The following is an 18469-nucleotide window of genomic DNA, read 5'->3' as shown; positions in this document are numbered from 1 at the left end:
TCACATGCTGGTTTCATGGGGAATGCGAATTTTGGGTAAGGAGGAAGACAAAATGTCAACCAGAGCAAGCTAATTCTGGAGGACTGCCTGCCAGAGGAAGAGTGGCCAAAAGAGATGACCCAGAATGACCTGCTCCACCATTCTGTGTTAGGACCAACTGGATTAAAATCACCGGATATTTTGGGAAACCCTCTCTGCTGTCATTTGAGATGTTTAGTGTATAAGGGCAAGGAGCAGCCTTTTAAATATGGAAAAGAATACATACTTCTTTTGTGACTAATATTCAATGTATTTATAGTCGCAAATGTTAAAGTCAAGGTCTTCTCAAGAGTTTTAATTCAACTTACAAATATTGTTGTTTTCCATACAAAGCTAGAAATTTTTGAAACAACAGGAGCAACTCCTTTCACTGGTTCCTTTGTGAATTAAGGTTACGAAAAGGCATCATCCTGAATCTCTAAGGCACTGGTGACAGACTCTTAGGCTTTTCCAATGACAATTACAGACTTTATCTGAACCTCTCATTTCATGGTTAGGTAAAGGATGAGGCACAGACTGGCTCTCATATCTGGAATCTTGAGCTGGTGCCTGAATGTTCTCTATTGCTGCTGTAGGCTCCCTGCTTTAATCACTGACCCATAGCACTTAGAAACTCCAGGTTTATTGTTTATTTGCAATTTTCTGAGTGAACCTATGTGTTCATTTATTTGTCCTTAAAATATCCACCTTGTGTTAAAAAAAAAACAAAAAACTCCTACTGTGTTCCTCTTTGGGAGTCCTCTAAGACATAAGATCCAGTGTCCTCCATTAATTTTTCTATCCACTTGCAAACAAAACCATGAAGTGGTGTGGATGCAGTCATCAGGGTACAGAGCTAAGGAGGTATAGCTCCTTAGCCTCCAAGCCCCTCGTCTGCCCTCTGTCCTTGAATCCACCAAGTTTACTCTGACTTCAGAGCCTTTGGACTCTGCTTCCTCTCCCCAAGGCCTCTTCCCCCAAGATCTTTGGAATGCTGGCTCTTTCTCATCTTCCTGACTCAGCTCTTTGCCACATCTTCTGATGCACCTTTCCTCTGCCTGCCACTCTATCAGATCACCTTCATTAACTTCCTCATAGTGCTTGTCACTCTCTGAGATTATTTTTCTGTTTATTTGTTTGTTATTTAATTACCTATCAGAAGGTAAACACTGAAGACTCCGGGGACCTGACCTGTCTTTTTCACTGCAATGTAATTGGATGAATGAATGAAGTTTCCTTTGAATAGTGATTCACCATAGGTTTGTTGCAAAGATACAAAAGGGTCAATGTATGTCCAGCACCTGGAACAGTTTCTAGTCCATGGTAAGGACCCAGTTCATGGGATTTGTAGCTCTTTGTTTTATTTCCTAACTCTGAAGGTTTACGGAGTAACAGAACAACCAGAGGAAAGGGGAAATGACCAACTGAGTGACCACAGAAGGACAGGCCATGAGATCTATGAGGACTATTAAGAAAAGAGTGAGTGGAGTGGGAAGTAGCAGGGGCAGAGATAGAACAGGAATGGTGGAGAGACAAGTGTTGAAGCTGGGTGATGAGTATTTGGGATTTTGTAATTCCGTTCTATCTACTTTAAATTTTCTAATAAAAGTTTTAAAAATAAAGCAAAAAGTAATACAATTACTTCTGAGTGAGAGATATAGGTAAATCATTTGGAATAGTAATGATGTTGAGGTTTTTTTTTTTTTAAAAAGTAAAGATCTGGCAAAGCTACAATTAAACAGAACCCCCCAGTGTAAGCTCATACCCTGTAAACTTTTTCCCTAGGATAACTCAGAACTGGGGGAGCCCAGGGACCTTTGGCCCCATGCATTGCCCTAGCACCGAAGTTTGGCGCTTTTGTTTTACTCTTCACTAAACAAACAAACAAATAAACAAACAAAAGAACAAGCTCCCTGGTGCTTTCAGATTGTCAAGGCAATGCTGAAAGGACAGAGAGACCAATTTAAAGGGGCTCCCACTGACAAGAAGGTACAATTTAAGCATTAAAAAAGGAATAGTTTTAGCATTAATTGAAACAAGATGAATCTAGGAAAGCTGTAATGCCCTATTGACGAGTTAGCATTAAATGTAACTCAAAAGAAATATGACTCACATGAGACAGTTTCCTGTAGAGCTTCTTGCCCAGCCCAGCTAGTTCTTTGGGCTTGATTGTGTTGTATTGGATTTGTTTACTGTCTCTCCAAGGAGGACAGATAACTCTCATGTTAGCCGAGGCACAGACCAAAAATCCACCTGGAGAAGAGTGACAGGACTGAGTGATGGTCCTGGCCTCCTAGAGTCTTGGGGCCAACCAAGGAGGTCAGCTCGGAGAGGGCAGTCCAGAGCCCAGGATGGGGGGAATGTACTGATCATCTCACATCAGTCAGTAAAACATGAGGACAAAAAAGAAATTGGGTCAGCAGGGGAAACTCCGGGTGAATTCTTTCAAGCGGGGTCCAAAATCCTTCACGGCTCAGTCCTCTAGGGCTTTAAGTTCCATGGCTGGGCCCTGGCCTTCTTGGTTGGGTTTATATCTGTAAATTCTGATAAGGTATACAAACAAGTATAAAAGACCGATGGTAAAGAGATGAGCATGATATTGATTATTTTGTGTGTAAGTTATGCCAATGCACGTGGCCTAACAACTTTTGCCATCACTGGACTATTTTTGGTTACGCTTTGTCTGCATTTAAGACGTGTGAAACTGTCAAGAGAATTTCACTTACCACGTTAATGTTTTATTTACTTGCCTTTCCAGCTTGACAGAGGTGCTGGGAAAGAAGCTGCTTCTCAAGTGTGTAAGTTGGCCGCCTGTCAGGTGTATGAAAGCATGAACCCTGTCCTCCAGGTGTAGAAGCGTGCTGCACGGCAGAGGTCCACACCGTGTGCGTCTCTGCTGACACCTCTTCGGCCAGGAACTCTGGTTTGAAGACTCCAAGCAGTGCTTGTTCTGTCTCATTCTCGCCGTTTGTCGCCTTTTAATCGGCTGGGATTGTAACTTCTGTGGAGGTAGGGTCTAATGACATAGGCCACCTTTTTCGCACTGTAGGCCTAGAGATCTGGAATATACTAGTTGAAGGGAACTGGTAATAGATCAGAAAAGACAGGAGCACAGATAAAACTGTAGTAAAACCTGCGTGTTTTTATGCGCAAACCTTCTGGCAACCAAAGACAGTAAGTAAACAGGTACATAAACTAATTAGAACTGTTCTGGGAGGAATGAAAAACCAAGGGAACCCCCCCTGTTTCCGCCCGGTTTCGAACCGGGGACCTTTCGCGTGTTAGGCGAACGTGATAACCACTACACTACGGAAACAGCTGACAGCGCATCTTTCCTTAAGTCTTATAGGCCTTGTAGTCCTGGTCATGGCCCAGCTACCCTGGCCTTACCTGTTACATCAGCGCCCTTGGAACCATTTCGCCCCACAATATCGGTCGGTCGGCTCCGGATAACAATGTATGTCAAACTGCGGAAAGCAACCTGTTAGTGGGTTGCGAAAACAAGTCGAGCAACAAAAATAAAAATTTTAAAAAAGGAGTGAATAAAAGCCGCAGGCCTTGCAGAAGAGAAGGTAAGATGTGGCTTGACATTGGATGACCTTCATTAACTCTCTTCTAGGGAGACAGCTTAAGGGTTTAAATTTTCACATAATTTGTGCTCCATTGACAGGATTGACCTAAAGGATTCAAAAACTCAAAGTGCATTCAAACTACAGGAGATTCGAATATATTTGCGTCAAAATATAAATTAAAGCAAATATGAACAAGCAAAAATAAAATTAATTTTACATATGCTTTCAAAATAATTATGTATTTCTTATAAATTATACAAAATTATTAACAATAAATGAGAGATTGACATTAATTGATTTGAATATCAAATTTTAGGTCGATGTTATTTAAATAAAGCTGAAATTTTTTGTTAAATTTTGAAAACGTAATGGAATCTTTTAAGTATTTTATAAAAATAAAACTCATTAATCCTAGCATTCAATGTCCAGAATTGGGTTGAGGTTTAACGTTGTATGTAGACCAACATGTATGCAAATCAATAGTATCCATGATTTAATATTGCAAAGCGCTTTTCCATCGCCGACGTTGGTTCCCAAAGACTTAGGCAGCCAGGAATTGGAACGGAGGCTGAGTGCTACTGAATAGGGATCCTTAATACGCCTGTGACTCTAAAAACCCCGCTCCACCGGAGCACAGGGCCGGAGGCCCTGCTGTCCGAGTCTAGTTCAAGGTCACCGGGGGCCTGTAGGTGGCCCAGTCCATGCACGCTTTACCATTTTCCCTACTTCTACTACAATTTGATTTTACCCATCTGTCCCCTCTTTGTTGCACATCTTGACTCCCTTGGCTTCAATGGAAGCCTCACTGCTGCCTTTCCTCCTATACCGACTCCTCCTCCATGTACCCAGGTCTATCTCTCCGACGGTCAGATTCCAGATCTCAGCTTGAGCCACCCTCTACCCTCGCATCTGACTCCAGCTATGACTGTTCTCCACAAGTTTCAAATCCGCGTATCCTGGGTATGTCCTTTTAGATGTCCCACAACCTATTCAAGACTGAAATCACTACTCCTCTCTCCTCTCTCCCCCTCCACTCCCAAACTTCAGTCTCTGATCTTGGCTATTAAACCACGTAAAGCAAAAATCCGGAGAGCCCTCTCCGGTCCAGGACACAAGCCACGCATCCAGCCTTCTCCAGCCCCCGGCGCCGGCCGCTTCCTGTTTGGACCTTGGCTGTGTCCTTCCAGCCCCTCTCCCTGATGCAGCCTCACTCCCCTCACAACTCCTGCTCATCATTCCTGAAAGAATCCCTCTAGAACATAAATCAGAGCGAGTCCTTCTGCCTCTGCGGCCTTTATCACCGCCCGAGAAAAAGACCAAAGATCTTACTACGCGTTTGCTTAAGGTTTGAACTGGTGAAAGCCAAGAGCAACGTAGGTCACGCTGCTTACTAGGAGGGGATTCCAAATCAGACCTGGCCAGAGGGGCGGCGGTGGAAAGGGTGGAGAGGCGACACAAGCGGGAATTGCAGCAAAAGGTCAGGCGGGCGTGCCCTTGGTTTGTTGGGAGACAGGAAAGAGAAACCTGTCCACTTCGGCTGTCTCAGTGAAAAAGCCTGGCTCTTTCAGGAATGTTTTCCAGTCCCAGTGAAGGTGGTAAAAACGACCTTGAAACCATTTTGCAAACGAATCCACAAGCTTTTGTGTAAGACAAAACGCCAAAGTTCAAACTCTTCGAACACCAGCCTGTTTAGACTCCTACGTTCCAAGCAAAGACCATAGTAACAGTCACTCCCCAGGGACGCGTTTTACAAACTCTGCCCAATTCCTGTCCAGACTGCCCTCAGAGGGTGTAGTGCTAAACCCTCCCTAACTTCGCCCTTCCATACACTTCCGAAACTGAAGGCGATGCTATCCTTCGCTAAGCAAGTTTAATAAACCGGCTTTGTGTGATCAACAGACTTCTCTTGTGATCTGGTATGTCATGTGGGGAGACTTCTAAGGACGGAAAATGGAAAATGGGCTGAATTTGCAGGACTGAGAAACAGTAAATACAAAGAAATGAATTCAAATGAAGTTAAGGGAGAATTTCGCGACAAGACCGGTAAACGGAGGATATTCATGTGAGGGTGTTTCCCCCCAAAAGGACATTTTTACTAAAATTCATTTGTGTGTGGGCGGGATGTGGAGGCTGGGATGTGTGGGGTAACATTCCACAAAAGATCGACTCTTAATATCGAGCTTAAAGAGAATATACTTAACATGAGGGTCTCCAATTACAGAGTACTTCTTTCTTTACCAGATATCGAAACCGAGAGGCAGCGGTGAGAGCGCAGAACAGTAACCTCAAAATTACCTCATAAGGTGGTCGCCAATCGGGTGGCCCTGGAGTCCCACCACAGCTTCCAGAGGCCACTCCATGCCCGCCCTCCCAGGGTAGCTTACTAGAGACACCTGGGCGGGTCGTCTCGCAAATAGAGGGTGACTAATAGACATTGGACATTGGTAGGCAAATTTCAGCAAGCGAAATCGTGGCCTGAGGTGCCTTTACGAGTTCTTGACCTTCATTTCCAAAAGGGAGGCAACGCCCAACGTGGGGCTCGAACCCACGACCCTGAGATTAAGAGTCTCATGCTCTACCGACTGAGCTAGCCGGGCGGTTGGCAAGAAGCTCGTCTCCGTCTCAGGGGACCAAGACCCACAAGCAAGGATATATAGACACACTTTGAGAAGCAACTGCACAAGCATTTTGGAGGGCCTACTGTGCGCCTGGCTCTGTCCCAGTGATTAGACTCGAGGGATCTGACATAGGAGAGAGGTGGCCGTGCGGGCTTTCGAGGGGAAGAGCAAAAAGACCAGCTGAGGTGCGAGACTTCAATTTACATCACAAGACTTAATGGAGAGTGTGGTCTGCTGCGGTGCCCCCTCGTTACCTGACACAGAGATGGACATTTACCATTTTTTTCACTGCTTCTGACAGCCTCCACTACCCCGAAAGCGGGACAAGCCGTGACTATAGAATTAAAAACTAGAACAAAACTTGTTTCCGCCCGGTTTCGAACCGGGGACCTTTCGCGTGTGAGGCGAACGTGATAACCACTACACTACGGAAACAACCTGTCTATCGCGGACGCTGATAACTCCCTGAATCTAGACACTGCCGAGAATTGCAGCGGGCAAAGAATTTACTGCGGCCGGCTGAGCTGCGTTTAGGTCTTATGATTGTACTTCTCTGCCACAGCAGCGCTCGAAGCTCCTGGCACGGCCTAGTATAATTCACCCACGAGGATCCGTAGTTTTGGACCGTTCAGACCACCCCTTAGGAAGCACGCGTACATCTGAAGTTTCCCCAGGGGACGGGAGGCGCTTCGAGAGCAAGGTAAATTCTGCGTACAGAGTCTAACACTCACTGGGGAGTCTGTACATGAGTAACGGTCCTGTAACTTCCCCCGCAGTTTTTTTTAATTAAGCGAAAAATTTTTTAAAGCATCAAGCATTATTTCTATTGCACAAATAATCCATTTGGCAGGGACGCTCTGGGTACTACAGCAGCATCTTTACTAATACTAATATCAATCTATATCCCGGATAGGATTCTCTCAAATAAAATCAATTCTTCAAACTAATTGAGTCCTTACTCTTAGATTGCGACTCCATGAAGACAGACTTCGAGGTATTTTGGACGTGGAGCACTCGGGTGCACAGCGAACAAAGTGTTGAATGAATTGATAACATCCGTTTTTTTCCTTTTTTCTTTTTCTTTAAGGCAATATATTGACTTGGTTCAAATTCAAGACACATAATGACATATACGGAAAAGTGTCCTTCGTATCCCTTACTTCCCAGAGACTCTGCTATTAGTACACTTCCAGAGATAACACGACGATAACAATGGGTAGCTAAACCTTGTATCTCACTATGTGTTAAGTAACATTCTAATCGTTTTGCATGACATTAACCCTAATGTCTCTAAACCCTCTGATACAGGAACTATTGCCTTCATTTTAAACACGGAACTATAAAGCTATCAAATACTTTTAACATCCTATCCCCACCCTCTTTTTTACAGATATTCTCTACGGTGTTCAGCACTTTGCTTTTTTCACTTCAGAATACATTTCGAATTTTCACTTTAGAATACATTTTGAAGAGGATTCCCTTTTTACATCTAAAGTGTTCCGCTACGCACGTAATGATTTGCCACCATTCCTTTACTGATGGACAGTTAGTGAAGCTCACCTAAAGGATGCTATAGTCACTGACAGCAGTTTCTAATACGGATGTGGAAATGCCTTCTACTATGGGAAGGAGCAGGGGGTGTCTTCAGTCCCACCATCACCGCACTTCTACAGGCACCGCCCCCTAGGCTGTCCGGGAGCGACGCTCGGAGTCCTCAAACAACAAAGTCCTCCGCCTAGAAGGGCCGGAAGTACTTCAGGGCGCTCGTCGACACCCGCCCCTCCGCTTCCGGAATCGGCGGTGGGGAGTTCCTGCTGCAATTCTCCGAATCCGTTCGGTAGGATGGCTCTGGGCCGATGCGGTCATAGTACCGAAGGCGGACGGGCGCCAAGCCCTACCACTGTCCCCCGAAATTTACCCCCAGTGGCAGGCGATGGGGGAGGCCTGGCCTTCTGTTTCGTCTGCATTCCCAGATCCCTCATATCACAGAGACGTGGGCCTCTATCCTTCTAGCCTCTCGCCCTTCTCCCGAGTGCCTGCTAGAGCGTCCCCTCTCTGTTTCCTGTCGTCAAGGGGGCCAGGGCGGGGTGGGGGGCAGAAAAGGGCGTAGCGCGACCGCGGAGGGAACTCGCGAGCTTGGGTAGCTCGTAGGCGCCGGAAGTGTTGGGAGGAAGGCCGGAAATTAAGGGGAGGAGCCAGGAAGTGAGGAGGGGCGGGGGTTTATGAGGAGGCCGAGGGAGCGCTGGGGCAGATTTGCACTCAGGGCCACCTGAGGGACTTGGCGGTAGCGCTTACCTCTGTCCCCACCCCTCGCAGGGACACGGTTATCGTGCGGGAGTAGGGAACTCTGTGGAGGGGTGGGTTGTCGGGAGGACATTTCTCTGGCTGCGCTTGAGGCAAGGTGTGGAGAGGCAGGGCTGGGGGTGGGGCTGGGTCGTCAGGGCGTCTAAGAGGGAAGACCCCCGCCCCCGCCCCCCACCGCCCATCTACACTGGCTGGCTGGACACTAAGATGGCTGCCGTTGCCATGGCACCCAACCCTGTGCAGACCCTTCAGGAGGAGGCGGTGTGCGCCATCTGCCTCGATTACTTCACGGACCCCGTGTCCATCGGCTGCGGGCACAACTTCTGCCGAGTGTGTGTAACCCAGTTGTGGGGAGGGGAGGATGAAGAGGACAGGGACGAGTTAGATCGGGAGGAAGAGGAGGAGGACGGAGAGGAGGAGGAAGTGGAGGCTGTGGGGGCTGGTGGGGGGTGGGACACCCCCATACGGGATGAAGACTATGAGGGCGACATGGAGGAGGAGGTCGAGGAGGAAGAGGAGGGTGTGTTCTGGACCAGTGGCATGGGCGGGTCCAACTGGGACAACATGGACTACGTATGGGAGGAGGAGGACGAGGAGGAAGACCTGGACTACTACTTGGAGGACATGGAGGAGGATCTGAGAGGGGAGGATGAGGAGGACGAGGAGGAAGTGCTGGAGGAGGACGAGGAAGAGGAGCTAGATCCCGTCACCCCACTGCCGCCGCCTCCAGCCCCTCGGAGGTGCTTCACCTGCCCCCAGTGCCGCAAGAGCTTTCCCAGGCGGAGCTTTCGCCCCAACCTGCAGCTGGCCAACATGGTCCAGGTGATTCGGCAGATGCACCCAACTCCTGGTCGAAGCAGCCGTGGAAACGAGCAGGGCATTTGTCCCAAACACCAAGAAGCCCTGAAGCTCTTCTGCGAGGTGGATGAAGAGGCCATCTGTGTGGTGTGCCGAGAATCCAGGAGCCACAAACAGCACAGCGTCGTGCCATTGGAGGAGGTGGTACAGGAGTACAAGGTGAGAGAAGTAGAAAGATGGGAGTTTAGTGGGGGTGGAGAGGAAGTAAGAGAATCTGGGAAAAGGAAACATGTCTTACCCCCTTAAAGTATCTCATACACTGCTGAGCTGATTCTCCTGACCTAAGCACTTACTGGCACCAAGATGGGTTAGAGTGAGACAAAGTAGACACAATGAAGAATAGGGAAGAGTGGCTTCCTCATAGGAAATCGGCAGAACTGGTGATGCCATATCACTGGGCTTTGTCTCCTGGGGAAAAGCTACCGCTGTTTTACACTTCCACTGTCTTAAGTATAGGAGTGCAAGTGACAAGCCCCTAGGGCTTTACCACCAGTCTCATTTAGCTCTGAATGAGTCTTAAATCTGTCCCTAGAAATGGAAAAGAACTTGGGCCTCAAATAAGAAAGGAAGAACAGGAGTGTAGTATTGACCCAAATGGTATCAGACCCAAATGCTCTACACTTATTTTCTAATAGGTTCCCCACCCACTCCATGATATAGCTTGGTTCTCCTCTTGAGGAATTTTGTTGGATCTGCATCATTCTGGTGAAGTGGCCAGGACTTCTTACCTTTCCTGAGAATTTAGAAAAAAGAGAGAGGCTTTTAAGTCAGAAGACCTGCCTCTTGGTCTGTGAATGTCTTTGAACTTCAATTTACCCAGGATTAAAAGTTAATATTTACTGAACGCTTAGCATGTACCTCAGGCACCATACTAAGCACCTTTCGTGGACTATCTCGTGTAAAACTCAGAACAGCCCTGTGAGTTTGATGTGGTTTCTGTTGCCATTGTACAGATTGGGAAATAGAATAAGAGAGATTTAAGTAATACATACAGGGCCAGACGGCTACTAGTAAGTGATAGACTTGGCTATGCCCCCTCCCCCGGCCCAGGGCTGCTTCCCCTGGCCTATACTGTTAACAGCGTCACCACCATTTAGGTGCCTCCTGTTTGTTTGACTTTTCGGACGTGTGACTTTTCTCCTTGGAGACTGATTCTAGTTTAGTTAATATCTTGCCTCCTACTTCTGATCCTGACTCTTTCTGGACTTGGGTGAAGGAGATTTGTGTGTGAGACAGCCAGCAGAGAGAACATTATTTAGTGAAGGCCCAGTTGGGTTTGAAGCAGTGGGACGAGGAAGAGAGGGTAGCTGCTTCTATGTAGTCTGTACAGAGCTTTTTTGTTTTATGACTTGTGTTTTCACATCTTCTCCTGATTCCTCCAGTAACCTCATTTTGGTACTGTTGTCATTAACCCAATTTTAGAGTAAGGTGTCTAGGGTTTGTTAGCTACGAATGGTACATATAGCTAAGACAAACCTGCACTTCTTATGACAAGTAACTATTCCTTCCGCAGATTGTCAAACCTGGCTGATTGAATTATTAGTGGAGAGTCTCAGAGGTACAGTGGGCCCTACCATTGGAGATTCTGAACCAGTGACAGGGAGAATATCTTTAGAAAGCCCAGCCTACTGTAGGAATCACTGCACTGTAATACTGTCTTCCTTTCAGGCCCTACATTATCAGGCGAGGTTGTGAGCTCCTTTTGTCCTTCCCTTTTTATCCCCTCAGTTTCTAGTTAACTGTGCTCATCACACAATGTGTAGTCACTTTGTTAACTGTATCGCAGGGTGGAATATCCATGGGCATCCCCCTTCTCCACTCTCCCCTTGCAGGACTCTTCTGAAGAGCTTTCTGAAACTGGATTTAATTTGTGATAGCCATGTCTGTTGAATGCTAACCCTGCAGAGCTTTGCAATTTGGAGAGGCCACATAGACACCAATAATCTGACATTAACTGATTAGCAAATGTAAATACATAAGTTTTATTATATGGAACTAATTTGAATGATTCCCTTTCTAACTTACTTAGGGTATTTTACAGGCAAGTAGTTTCCTTTCGTACGTACACTAACCAGCACTAGCGTGGCATAGTGTTGTTCTGTAGAAATATGTCTTTATTGAATAAGTAATAATGCACAAATGGTATACGAAGAAAGCTCCAAAAAAGTTGAAGATCCTTGAAAATTTCACTTAAATAGCCTATTTGGATTTGTGTGTATGAATTTTTTGTCAACAATTTTGGAAAAATACTAAATGGGAAATTTAAGCATCATAAATTCTGAGTTAATAGAGTTGAAATTATTGACACTCCTGGAGAAAAGGAGAAAGTAATAGCGAAAGGCAAAGTTTTGTGTGGTCTGTGCTATTTTTATGTCATGGGTTGATTGTAATATTGCAATTTTTTCTTCACCCATTACCTTGTGCAAACAGCTGCCTTTTGTACTCCAGGTCAGTAACCTCTTTAGATGAAAGGTCATTATCAGGCCGTCGCTGGCAGCTTAGACCCAGGTGAGGAGTTCTAGATAACATTTAATACTGATCTTTTGCTACATGCCAGACACTGTGCCAAGCATAGCGTCCATGAAGTAGGTTGTGTTATTCCCAGTTCCCTTTTTCAGATGAGGAAACTGGAAGCACAGCTTGCAGCGGGTCACCTGGCTGCACTCAGGTTCAGATTGGCATCTAGGCTTCAGCTCTTCTACCCTTTCTTACCCCTCAAGGAAAAGGAGGGAGAGAGGCAGCAAACGTAGAAGACATAAAAAGAGGAAAGAGCCCCAAAGTCAGGCTTATCTGGCCTCACAACCCTTCAAAGAAAAAGACTCTCCTACGAATGATTGGAATACAGAGCTCAAGTGCATATTTGCTGTGCGAGTGAATACCTTAGGAGGAGAGGGTATTTGTTTTCCATTTAGCAACTAATTGCATGGGAAGGAAAGCCGATGGGCAGAGAAAAGCATTGAAATTAATATAAGTAAAGGGAGGTCCCTGCTCCCATGAGGCCCTGTGCTGGGGACACTTGTAAATAGCACCCGGGAAGGATTGCAGAGGTATATTCTTGTTCCTTGGAACCACAGAGGAGGTTGGAGATGGGGACCACTGGGGCCATGGTCAGGTAGATGGGTTTTAAAGGAAGAATGCCTCGGGCCAAGTGGAGAAGGGCAGTCCCAGGCAGAGGGAACAGCACGGATAAAGTTACGGAATTATGCTCAGGAAAAGACACGGAGTTTTATATGACTAAAACTAAGAGTCTGTGTTGAAGGGGTAGGTGCAGGAGAGGAGCCTAGAAATGAGAGAGCAGTGAGAGCCTCATATTTTGCAGGTGGTGGAGAACCATTGAAGGATTTTTAGCACAGGCATAAAGTCATTGGAAAACTATTTAGAGATCAAAATTATGAGGAAGATTGCTCATTGGGAGGGGGGACACCATATGGGAAGACTTTGTGTGGTGAGTGGCTCAAGCCAGGTTCATTCTAGCTCTGAGTGTGTGGTTATGTCGTTGTCAGGATCCTACCTTTAGAGCGTGGATCTATATGCGTGCAGGCGGAGAGTTGGAGGCTTTTGTCATCTGAAGAGAAGAAAGGGGAGGAAGAGAGTGTGATGCTCATTTGATTTCTCTGGTGGGGCTCAGGCTTTGAGCCCCAACCCACTGCAGGGAGAAATGGCGGATGTGCGCAGGCTCCTCCCCCATCCCAGGTCTCTGATCTTCCTTTCTCCATCCCCCAGGCCAAACTGCAGGGGCATGTGGAACCGCTGAGGAAGCACCTGGAGGCTGTGCAGAAGATGAAGGCCAAGGAGGAGAGGCGGGTGACAGAGCTGAAGGTGAGTAAATGTCCTTGACAGGGCTGACTGGCTCTGTGGTCAGAGCAGAAGGTGGGCTGCCCACTCTCACAAATGGTGACTGGACCCTCTGACGAGGGGCAGTGGAGAAAGGTAGATACCTTCCCAGGGTTGTGAGGAGAGAGGGGCCTTTGAGGACCAAGAAACGTGTATTCCTAGGTTCCAAAATGGAGTGAAAATAGGCCTAGTTTACAGAGGTTGGGTGCCTGGCCCCCAGGGCTGCAGACCAGGCTTACCACCCCAGACACCTAACCCCAGAGCCACTGCCCCATACTGCTGTGCCCACCATGCCAGATAGCACAGGGGGCAAGGCAAAATGCACATAGCAGCCATCAGAGAAGCCCGAGGCCCCAGGATAGATGGTGGGTGGTGGGCAGAGCAGCCCTGAGCATGAGAGGGGGCCAGGGTGTTTAATAGAGGGGAAGAATTAGTGAATGTTAGCATTGCAGAGACCTGATGTCTTCTAGTCCAGTGTTTCTCAGCCTTTTTCATTATTGTTCACCCCTCCCCATGGAGTATTTTTAGGTATTTTCCCCTTCCCACCCCTTCCCCCTGTCTCTTTTTTAAGGCCAGCAGGCACTGGAATGGCCTGGCACTGAACTTCAGGGACCAAGCCAGGACATCCCTCCTGTCTGACCTTTTCCCCCATCCCCCCAACCCCTGGCAGGGTGGCTGAACCTTGCCGCTTCCCAGGGCCCATACTCATTCATCGCCACCTACGCATTAGGGACCCTGTGGCTGGCAACTGCTAGGCACTGAATTGTGGAATTTGAGTCTGGGAGTCAGGGAGTTACCTTGCTTCTAGCCAGCTGCCTAAGTTGAGATTTTTGGGCTCCTGGGGTGCAGAGAAGGCATCAGGATCTGAGTATCTTTGGTACAGAGAGTGACATTGACTGTTTCTTTTACCCACTTGGCCAGCCAGGACTTCCTTCCAACTCTGGCCTGTCACTCTTTTTCCTAAGAATGTCTCCAGCGCACCCACCATCCGAGATTGCCCAGCTCAGGCAAATGGGGTGGGAATGGGCAGAAGTTTTCTCTCATACATCGATGTTACTTACTTATTACCTTGATTTTGCTTCTTGGTCCTTAAAGTATAAAAGATTATCTGGCCGTTTATAGCAGAACTTTGCTGTCTCCTGATCTAGAAGGATTGAGTGACTTTTCCCAAGGTCATTAGTGGTATAGCCAGGCCCTAACTTAAGATCTTGATTCCTGAATTTTTTTTATCCATTTCAAAAAATTCTTACCAAGTACCTATTCTGTGGTCGGCACTGTGCCAGGGTCTGAAGACCCTGCGGTAGCAGAGCTTACAGAGCAGTGGGGACACAGGTGTTAAAAGATACTCCAATGTAAACATAACATTTCAAGTTAAGAAAAGTGCCATGAGGAGATACAGTGATATTTATGGGGGGTGGTCCTAATTTCGATCTGGAGGAGAGAGAAGGCTTTTCTCAAGGGAACATTTAAGCTTAGACCTGAAGATTGAGTCAAGTTAGGTAGCCAAGGTGGAGATAAATGTTGTAGGCAGAGGTGGGTGAGTTTGGGACCAGTGTGCTGGGAGCGTGGGAGTGGTGCCTGCTACAGCCAGGAGATAGGGAAGGGGTTGGGACCTTTTCCGTACAGAATGTAGGGCTCCTTCGCCTTGGACTGAGGGGCCGCAGTTGTAAACTTGGAGGTTTATGTTTCTGTGTGTTGAGGTGGTATCCACCATCCCCTTTGCATCATCCCAGAGCCAGATGAAGTCAGAGCTGGCAGCTGTGGCCTCAGAATTTGGGCGGCTGACACGGTTTCTGGCCGAAGAGCAGGCAGGGCTAGAGCGGCGCCTCCGGGAGATGCACGAAGCCCAGCTGGGCCGCGCGGGAGCCGTGGCCGGCCGCCTCTCGGAGCAGGCCGCCCAGCTGAGCCGCCTGCTGGCTGAGGCCCAGGAGCGGAGCCAGCAAGGGGGCCTGCGGCTGCTCCAGGTGAGCAATGGCCCCTTCCCTATCCACCCGTCAGAGCCCTGTGTCCGCTCTGTCGTGCGGTGCTTCCCAGACACCTGTCCAGAGCCGCCTCTCTTCTCATTGGGAGGAACCCACAATGATGTAACCTGAAGACCAAAAGGTTTTCTGAGGCTGGAGACAGAGTTTAATGCAGAGTGTGGTGTGTGTGATGATGATGCCCATTGAAGAGAAAGGAGATGCGGTTGCAGAAGGAGGGTTTTAAGTGAGTTGAAGGAAGAATTTTCAACAGTGACATCCTGAAAAAGGCGACCAAGTCATACTGTGAAAATTCTTCTACTGGGGTTGAAAATTCATTGGACTCACAGCAGGATGAGTTGAATTAGGCATGCTGAGGCATAGGGGTGATTGAGACGGATGCATGTTTATGGAGGGCCTTGAGTGTGCTTTTTCTCACTCCCTGTTCAAGTTACAGTCCTTTCTCTGGCTGGAATCAGATGGGGAGAAGGGAGCCGTCCCTGTGCAGCTGACTCTCTCTTTGTCTCTTTCTCCCTCTCCCTCTTTTTGTTTCTGTTATTCCCAGGACATCAAGGAGACTTTCAATAGGTGTGTTCCCACCCTTTATCCTTTGTGACCCAGTGGCATCTGGTTCCCCATCCCTGCCTCTCTTGGATATCCCGCTCCTCTCCTTCCTTCCCCAGGACCCGAGTTTCTGCCTCCTGGACCCTCCTCCCCTTCCCCTCAGTTTCTGCTCTTTCCTCTGGGAATATCATGGTCCCACCCCCTGCCCGGTCCCCTTCCTCCAGGTGTGAAGAAGTACAGCTGCAGCCCCCAGAGGTCTGGTCCCCTGACCCATGTCAACCCCATAGCCATGACTTCCTGACAGACGCCATCGTGAGGAAAATGAGCCGGATGTTCTGTCAGGCTGCCCGAGGTAGGGAGGTCACCTGTTCGGCCTTCCTTTGCCTTTCCCTTCACAGGCCTGAGATTGGGTTCTGAGGGAAGCTGGGCCCTGGGGGAGAGTGGGTGCCGAAGTGGAGCACGATACAGGCAGGCCACCTGGGGCTTCAAGAGTAGCTCTTGTCCTAGCCCAGGTAGGTGTAGGGGTTGGGGGGTGGCAAGAAGGGCCAGGGCCAGAGGGAAGACCTGTCTGGTGTCCTAGGAACAAGAGTGGGGAAGGAGGTGGAGCTTTCGGGAATTTGAGCCCGACTCTAGGTTGAGGTGGGGAGCTGAGGACAGATGGACGGTGGAGGGGGAGAAAGGCCAGACCTTGGAGTTAGCTGCTGATGGGGAGCAGTCGTTCCATCCCTGGTATATTTGTCCTCCCTCCTCCCAAGTGGACCTGACGCTGGACCCCGACACGGCTCACCCCGCCCTGATGCTGTCACCCGACCGCCGCGGGGTCCGCCTGGCAGAGCGGCGGCAGGAGGTTGCTGACCATTCCAAGCGCTTCTCGGCCGACTGCTGTGTACTGGGGGCCCAGGGCTTCCGCTCTGGCCGGCACTACTGGGAGGTAGAGGTGGGTGGGCGGCGGGGCTGGGCGGTGGGCGCTGCCCGTGAATCGACCCATCATAAGGAGAAGGTGGGCTCTGGGGGGTCTTCTGTGGGCAGTGGGGATGCCAGCTCCTCCTCGCGCCATCACCATCGCCGCCGCCGACTCCACCTGCCTCAGCAGCCCCTGCTCCAGCGGGAAGTGTGGTGTGTGGGCACCAACGGCAAACGCTACCAGGCACAGAGCTCAACGGAGCAGACACTGCTGAGCCCGAGTGAGAAACCGCGGCGATTCGGCGTGTACCTGGACTATGAGGCCGGGCGCCTGGGCTTCTACAACGCAGAGACTCTGGCTCACGTGCATACCTTTTCGGCTGCCTTCCTGGGCGAGCGTGTCTTCCCCTTCTTCCGGGTGCTCTCCAAGGGCACCCGCATCAAGCTCTGCCCTTGATCAGCCTGCCACCCGCAGGGGCCCCTCTGGTCAACACTAGAGGGGCGGGTGGTGGTGGAGGGTGGCCCGTAAGTTTGGGGGCTCAAAGGCCCCTCCCACTATTTGTCACCGCATTGCTTCCTGCTCCTCCTTGACCCCAGGCCCCTGCTTCTCCCTCCAGGAGCATAGAGAACTCTCCTGGCCTCCAGCTCAGCCTTCTCTCACCTACTCTGTCCAGCAGGTCTGCATGGCTCCCTGATGAGAACAGCTGCCTGGTCGTCCCTCCCTCTGTCCGCCCAGGGGTCTGAGTTTTTGAGTAGGGGATGAGGGGAGATTGTAATCTCATTTACTGAATTTCCCTTTCCCCACCCACCCCTGTTCAACTATTATGTCAATTCTGAGGATGGACGATTTGGGCAAGACTCAGAACAGTCCTCTTTCCAGTTCCATTTTCTGATGCACATCTTAGCTAAGGGATTTGGAAGCTTTTATAGGGAGGCAGGCTGGGAAAAGGGTAGAGCTGGGTAGTAAACAGTCTACTCTCCAGGGGAAGTAGGAAGGGTTCTACATTTTCCTTCCATTCCCAATTTCTACCTCCATAGACTGGCCAGAATTTAGCTTCAGTGAGAGATCTCAGATGGTCAACACAATTGAAACTACACATCACCTGATAAATTATTTTCTCCCTCTTTTTTCAGCACTTAATCTAGGAGCTGAAGCTCAGCCCACCCCTACCCCTCAGGTCTTTTCACTGCCAGGCTCCTTTCCCTTTAGTTGAATGGAGTTCCTTTCGTGAAGTTTCCAGCCTCTCTTCATCTCTTTAGTTCCCTCCATTTGGTGAGCCTTGGAGGGGAGCCTGGGGACAGGGATTTGAAACCCTGGGAGGAGAGCCTTGGGCAGAATCTATTTTTCTAGTAACCCTTTGCCTTGTCACTTATCAGCTTTTGTCCTCTGCTTTGATGGCTGAGGTCAATTTATGCTCCTGGGGGAAAGGGAAGGGTTGTGTTGTGGAAATAAAAAGTCTATTTGCTGCTTTTGTGGAGTCCATTCCTTTAGATGAGTAAAGATTAATTTAGAAGCCATGTAACTTTTTCCATAGCAAGTCAGTCCCTCCTGTTTAAGTGAGATGCCACAGAATGGGGGCTGATTGCCTTCCCTACCAGGCACGATTCTGTTTCCGCAGATTGGGGTATAAATTGCTACCCCCCCAATTTGAATACCCTACCCAGTTTCTTATGGGCAGGTCCTTCTGAGTATCTACTTGAAGATCAATTGTCACTTTTCTACCTCCACAGCCATGGCCCTTAAGCCCAGGAGTTTTAGGCACCCTGTATTTCCAGTCTTTGTGTCATTGAATGTAGTTGAAGCCACAGAAGCTGAAGTCAGAGGTCTCATGCCACTCGT

At 48.6% G+C, this 18469-nt stretch overlaps 1 protein-coding gene, 1 long non-coding RNA gene and 3 other non-coding genes across 7 annotated transcripts; 1 reads left to right on the top strand and 4 right to left on the bottom strand.

Annotated features, from left to right (window-relative positions):
- Positions 1-2734: 2734 nt before the first annotated feature.
- LOC140691012 (uncharacterized) lies at positions 2735-7859 on the bottom strand. Its single transcript, XR_012066462.1, has 3 exons — positions 7769-7859; positions 3409-3695; positions 2735-3019 (listed from the first exon to the last, which is right to left on the bottom strand). It is a non-coding gene; the product is annotated as an uncharacterized lncRNA (long non-coding RNA).
- Positions 3262-3334, bottom strand: TRNAV-AAC (transfer RNA valine (anticodon AAC)). Its single transcript has one exon. It is a non-coding gene; the product is annotated as a tRNA-Val (tRNA).
- On the bottom strand, positions 6115-6187 carry TRNAK-CUU (transfer RNA lysine (anticodon CUU)). The gene has a single exon. It is a non-coding gene; the product is annotated as a tRNA-Lys (tRNA).
- TRNAV-CAC (transfer RNA valine (anticodon CAC)) lies at positions 6571-6643 on the bottom strand. Its single transcript has one exon. It is a non-coding gene; the product is annotated as a tRNA-Val (tRNA).
- A 448-nt stretch (positions 7860-8307) lies between the features above and the next one.
- TRIM41 (tripartite motif containing 41) lies at positions 8308-18099 on the top strand. Of its 3 annotated transcripts, none has more exons than XM_031673227.2 (6): positions 8308-9529; positions 13094-13189; positions 14905-15168; positions 15728-15750; positions 16014-16078; positions 16482-18099. In XM_031673227.2, exons 1-6 carry the CDS (start codon positions 8720-8722, stop codon positions 17084-17086), a joined length of 1863 nt encoding a protein of 620 aa, XP_031529087.1. In that variant the 5' UTR covers positions 8308-8719; the 3' UTR covers positions 17087-18099. The 3 variants fall into 3 exon arrangements, with proteins under 3 accessions (XP_031529087.1, XP_015101248.1, XP_006211975.1); XM_015245762.3 differs by having other exon boundaries at positions 8312-9529; positions 15951-16078; XM_006211913.4 differs by having other exon boundaries at positions 8315-9529; positions 14938-15168; positions 15951-16078.
- Positions 18100-18469: the final 370 nt, after the last annotated feature.

Source organism: Vicugna pacos, chromosome 3 (assembly GCF_048564905.1).
Source record: "Vicugna pacos chromosome 3, VicPac4, whole genome shotgun sequence".
Taxonomy (NCBI): domain Eukaryota; kingdom Metazoa; phylum Chordata; class Mammalia; order Artiodactyla; family Camelidae; genus Vicugna; species Vicugna pacos.
The sequence above is the reverse complement of the archived record's forward strand: the minus strand, read 5'-3'. Positions and strand labels throughout refer to the sequence as shown.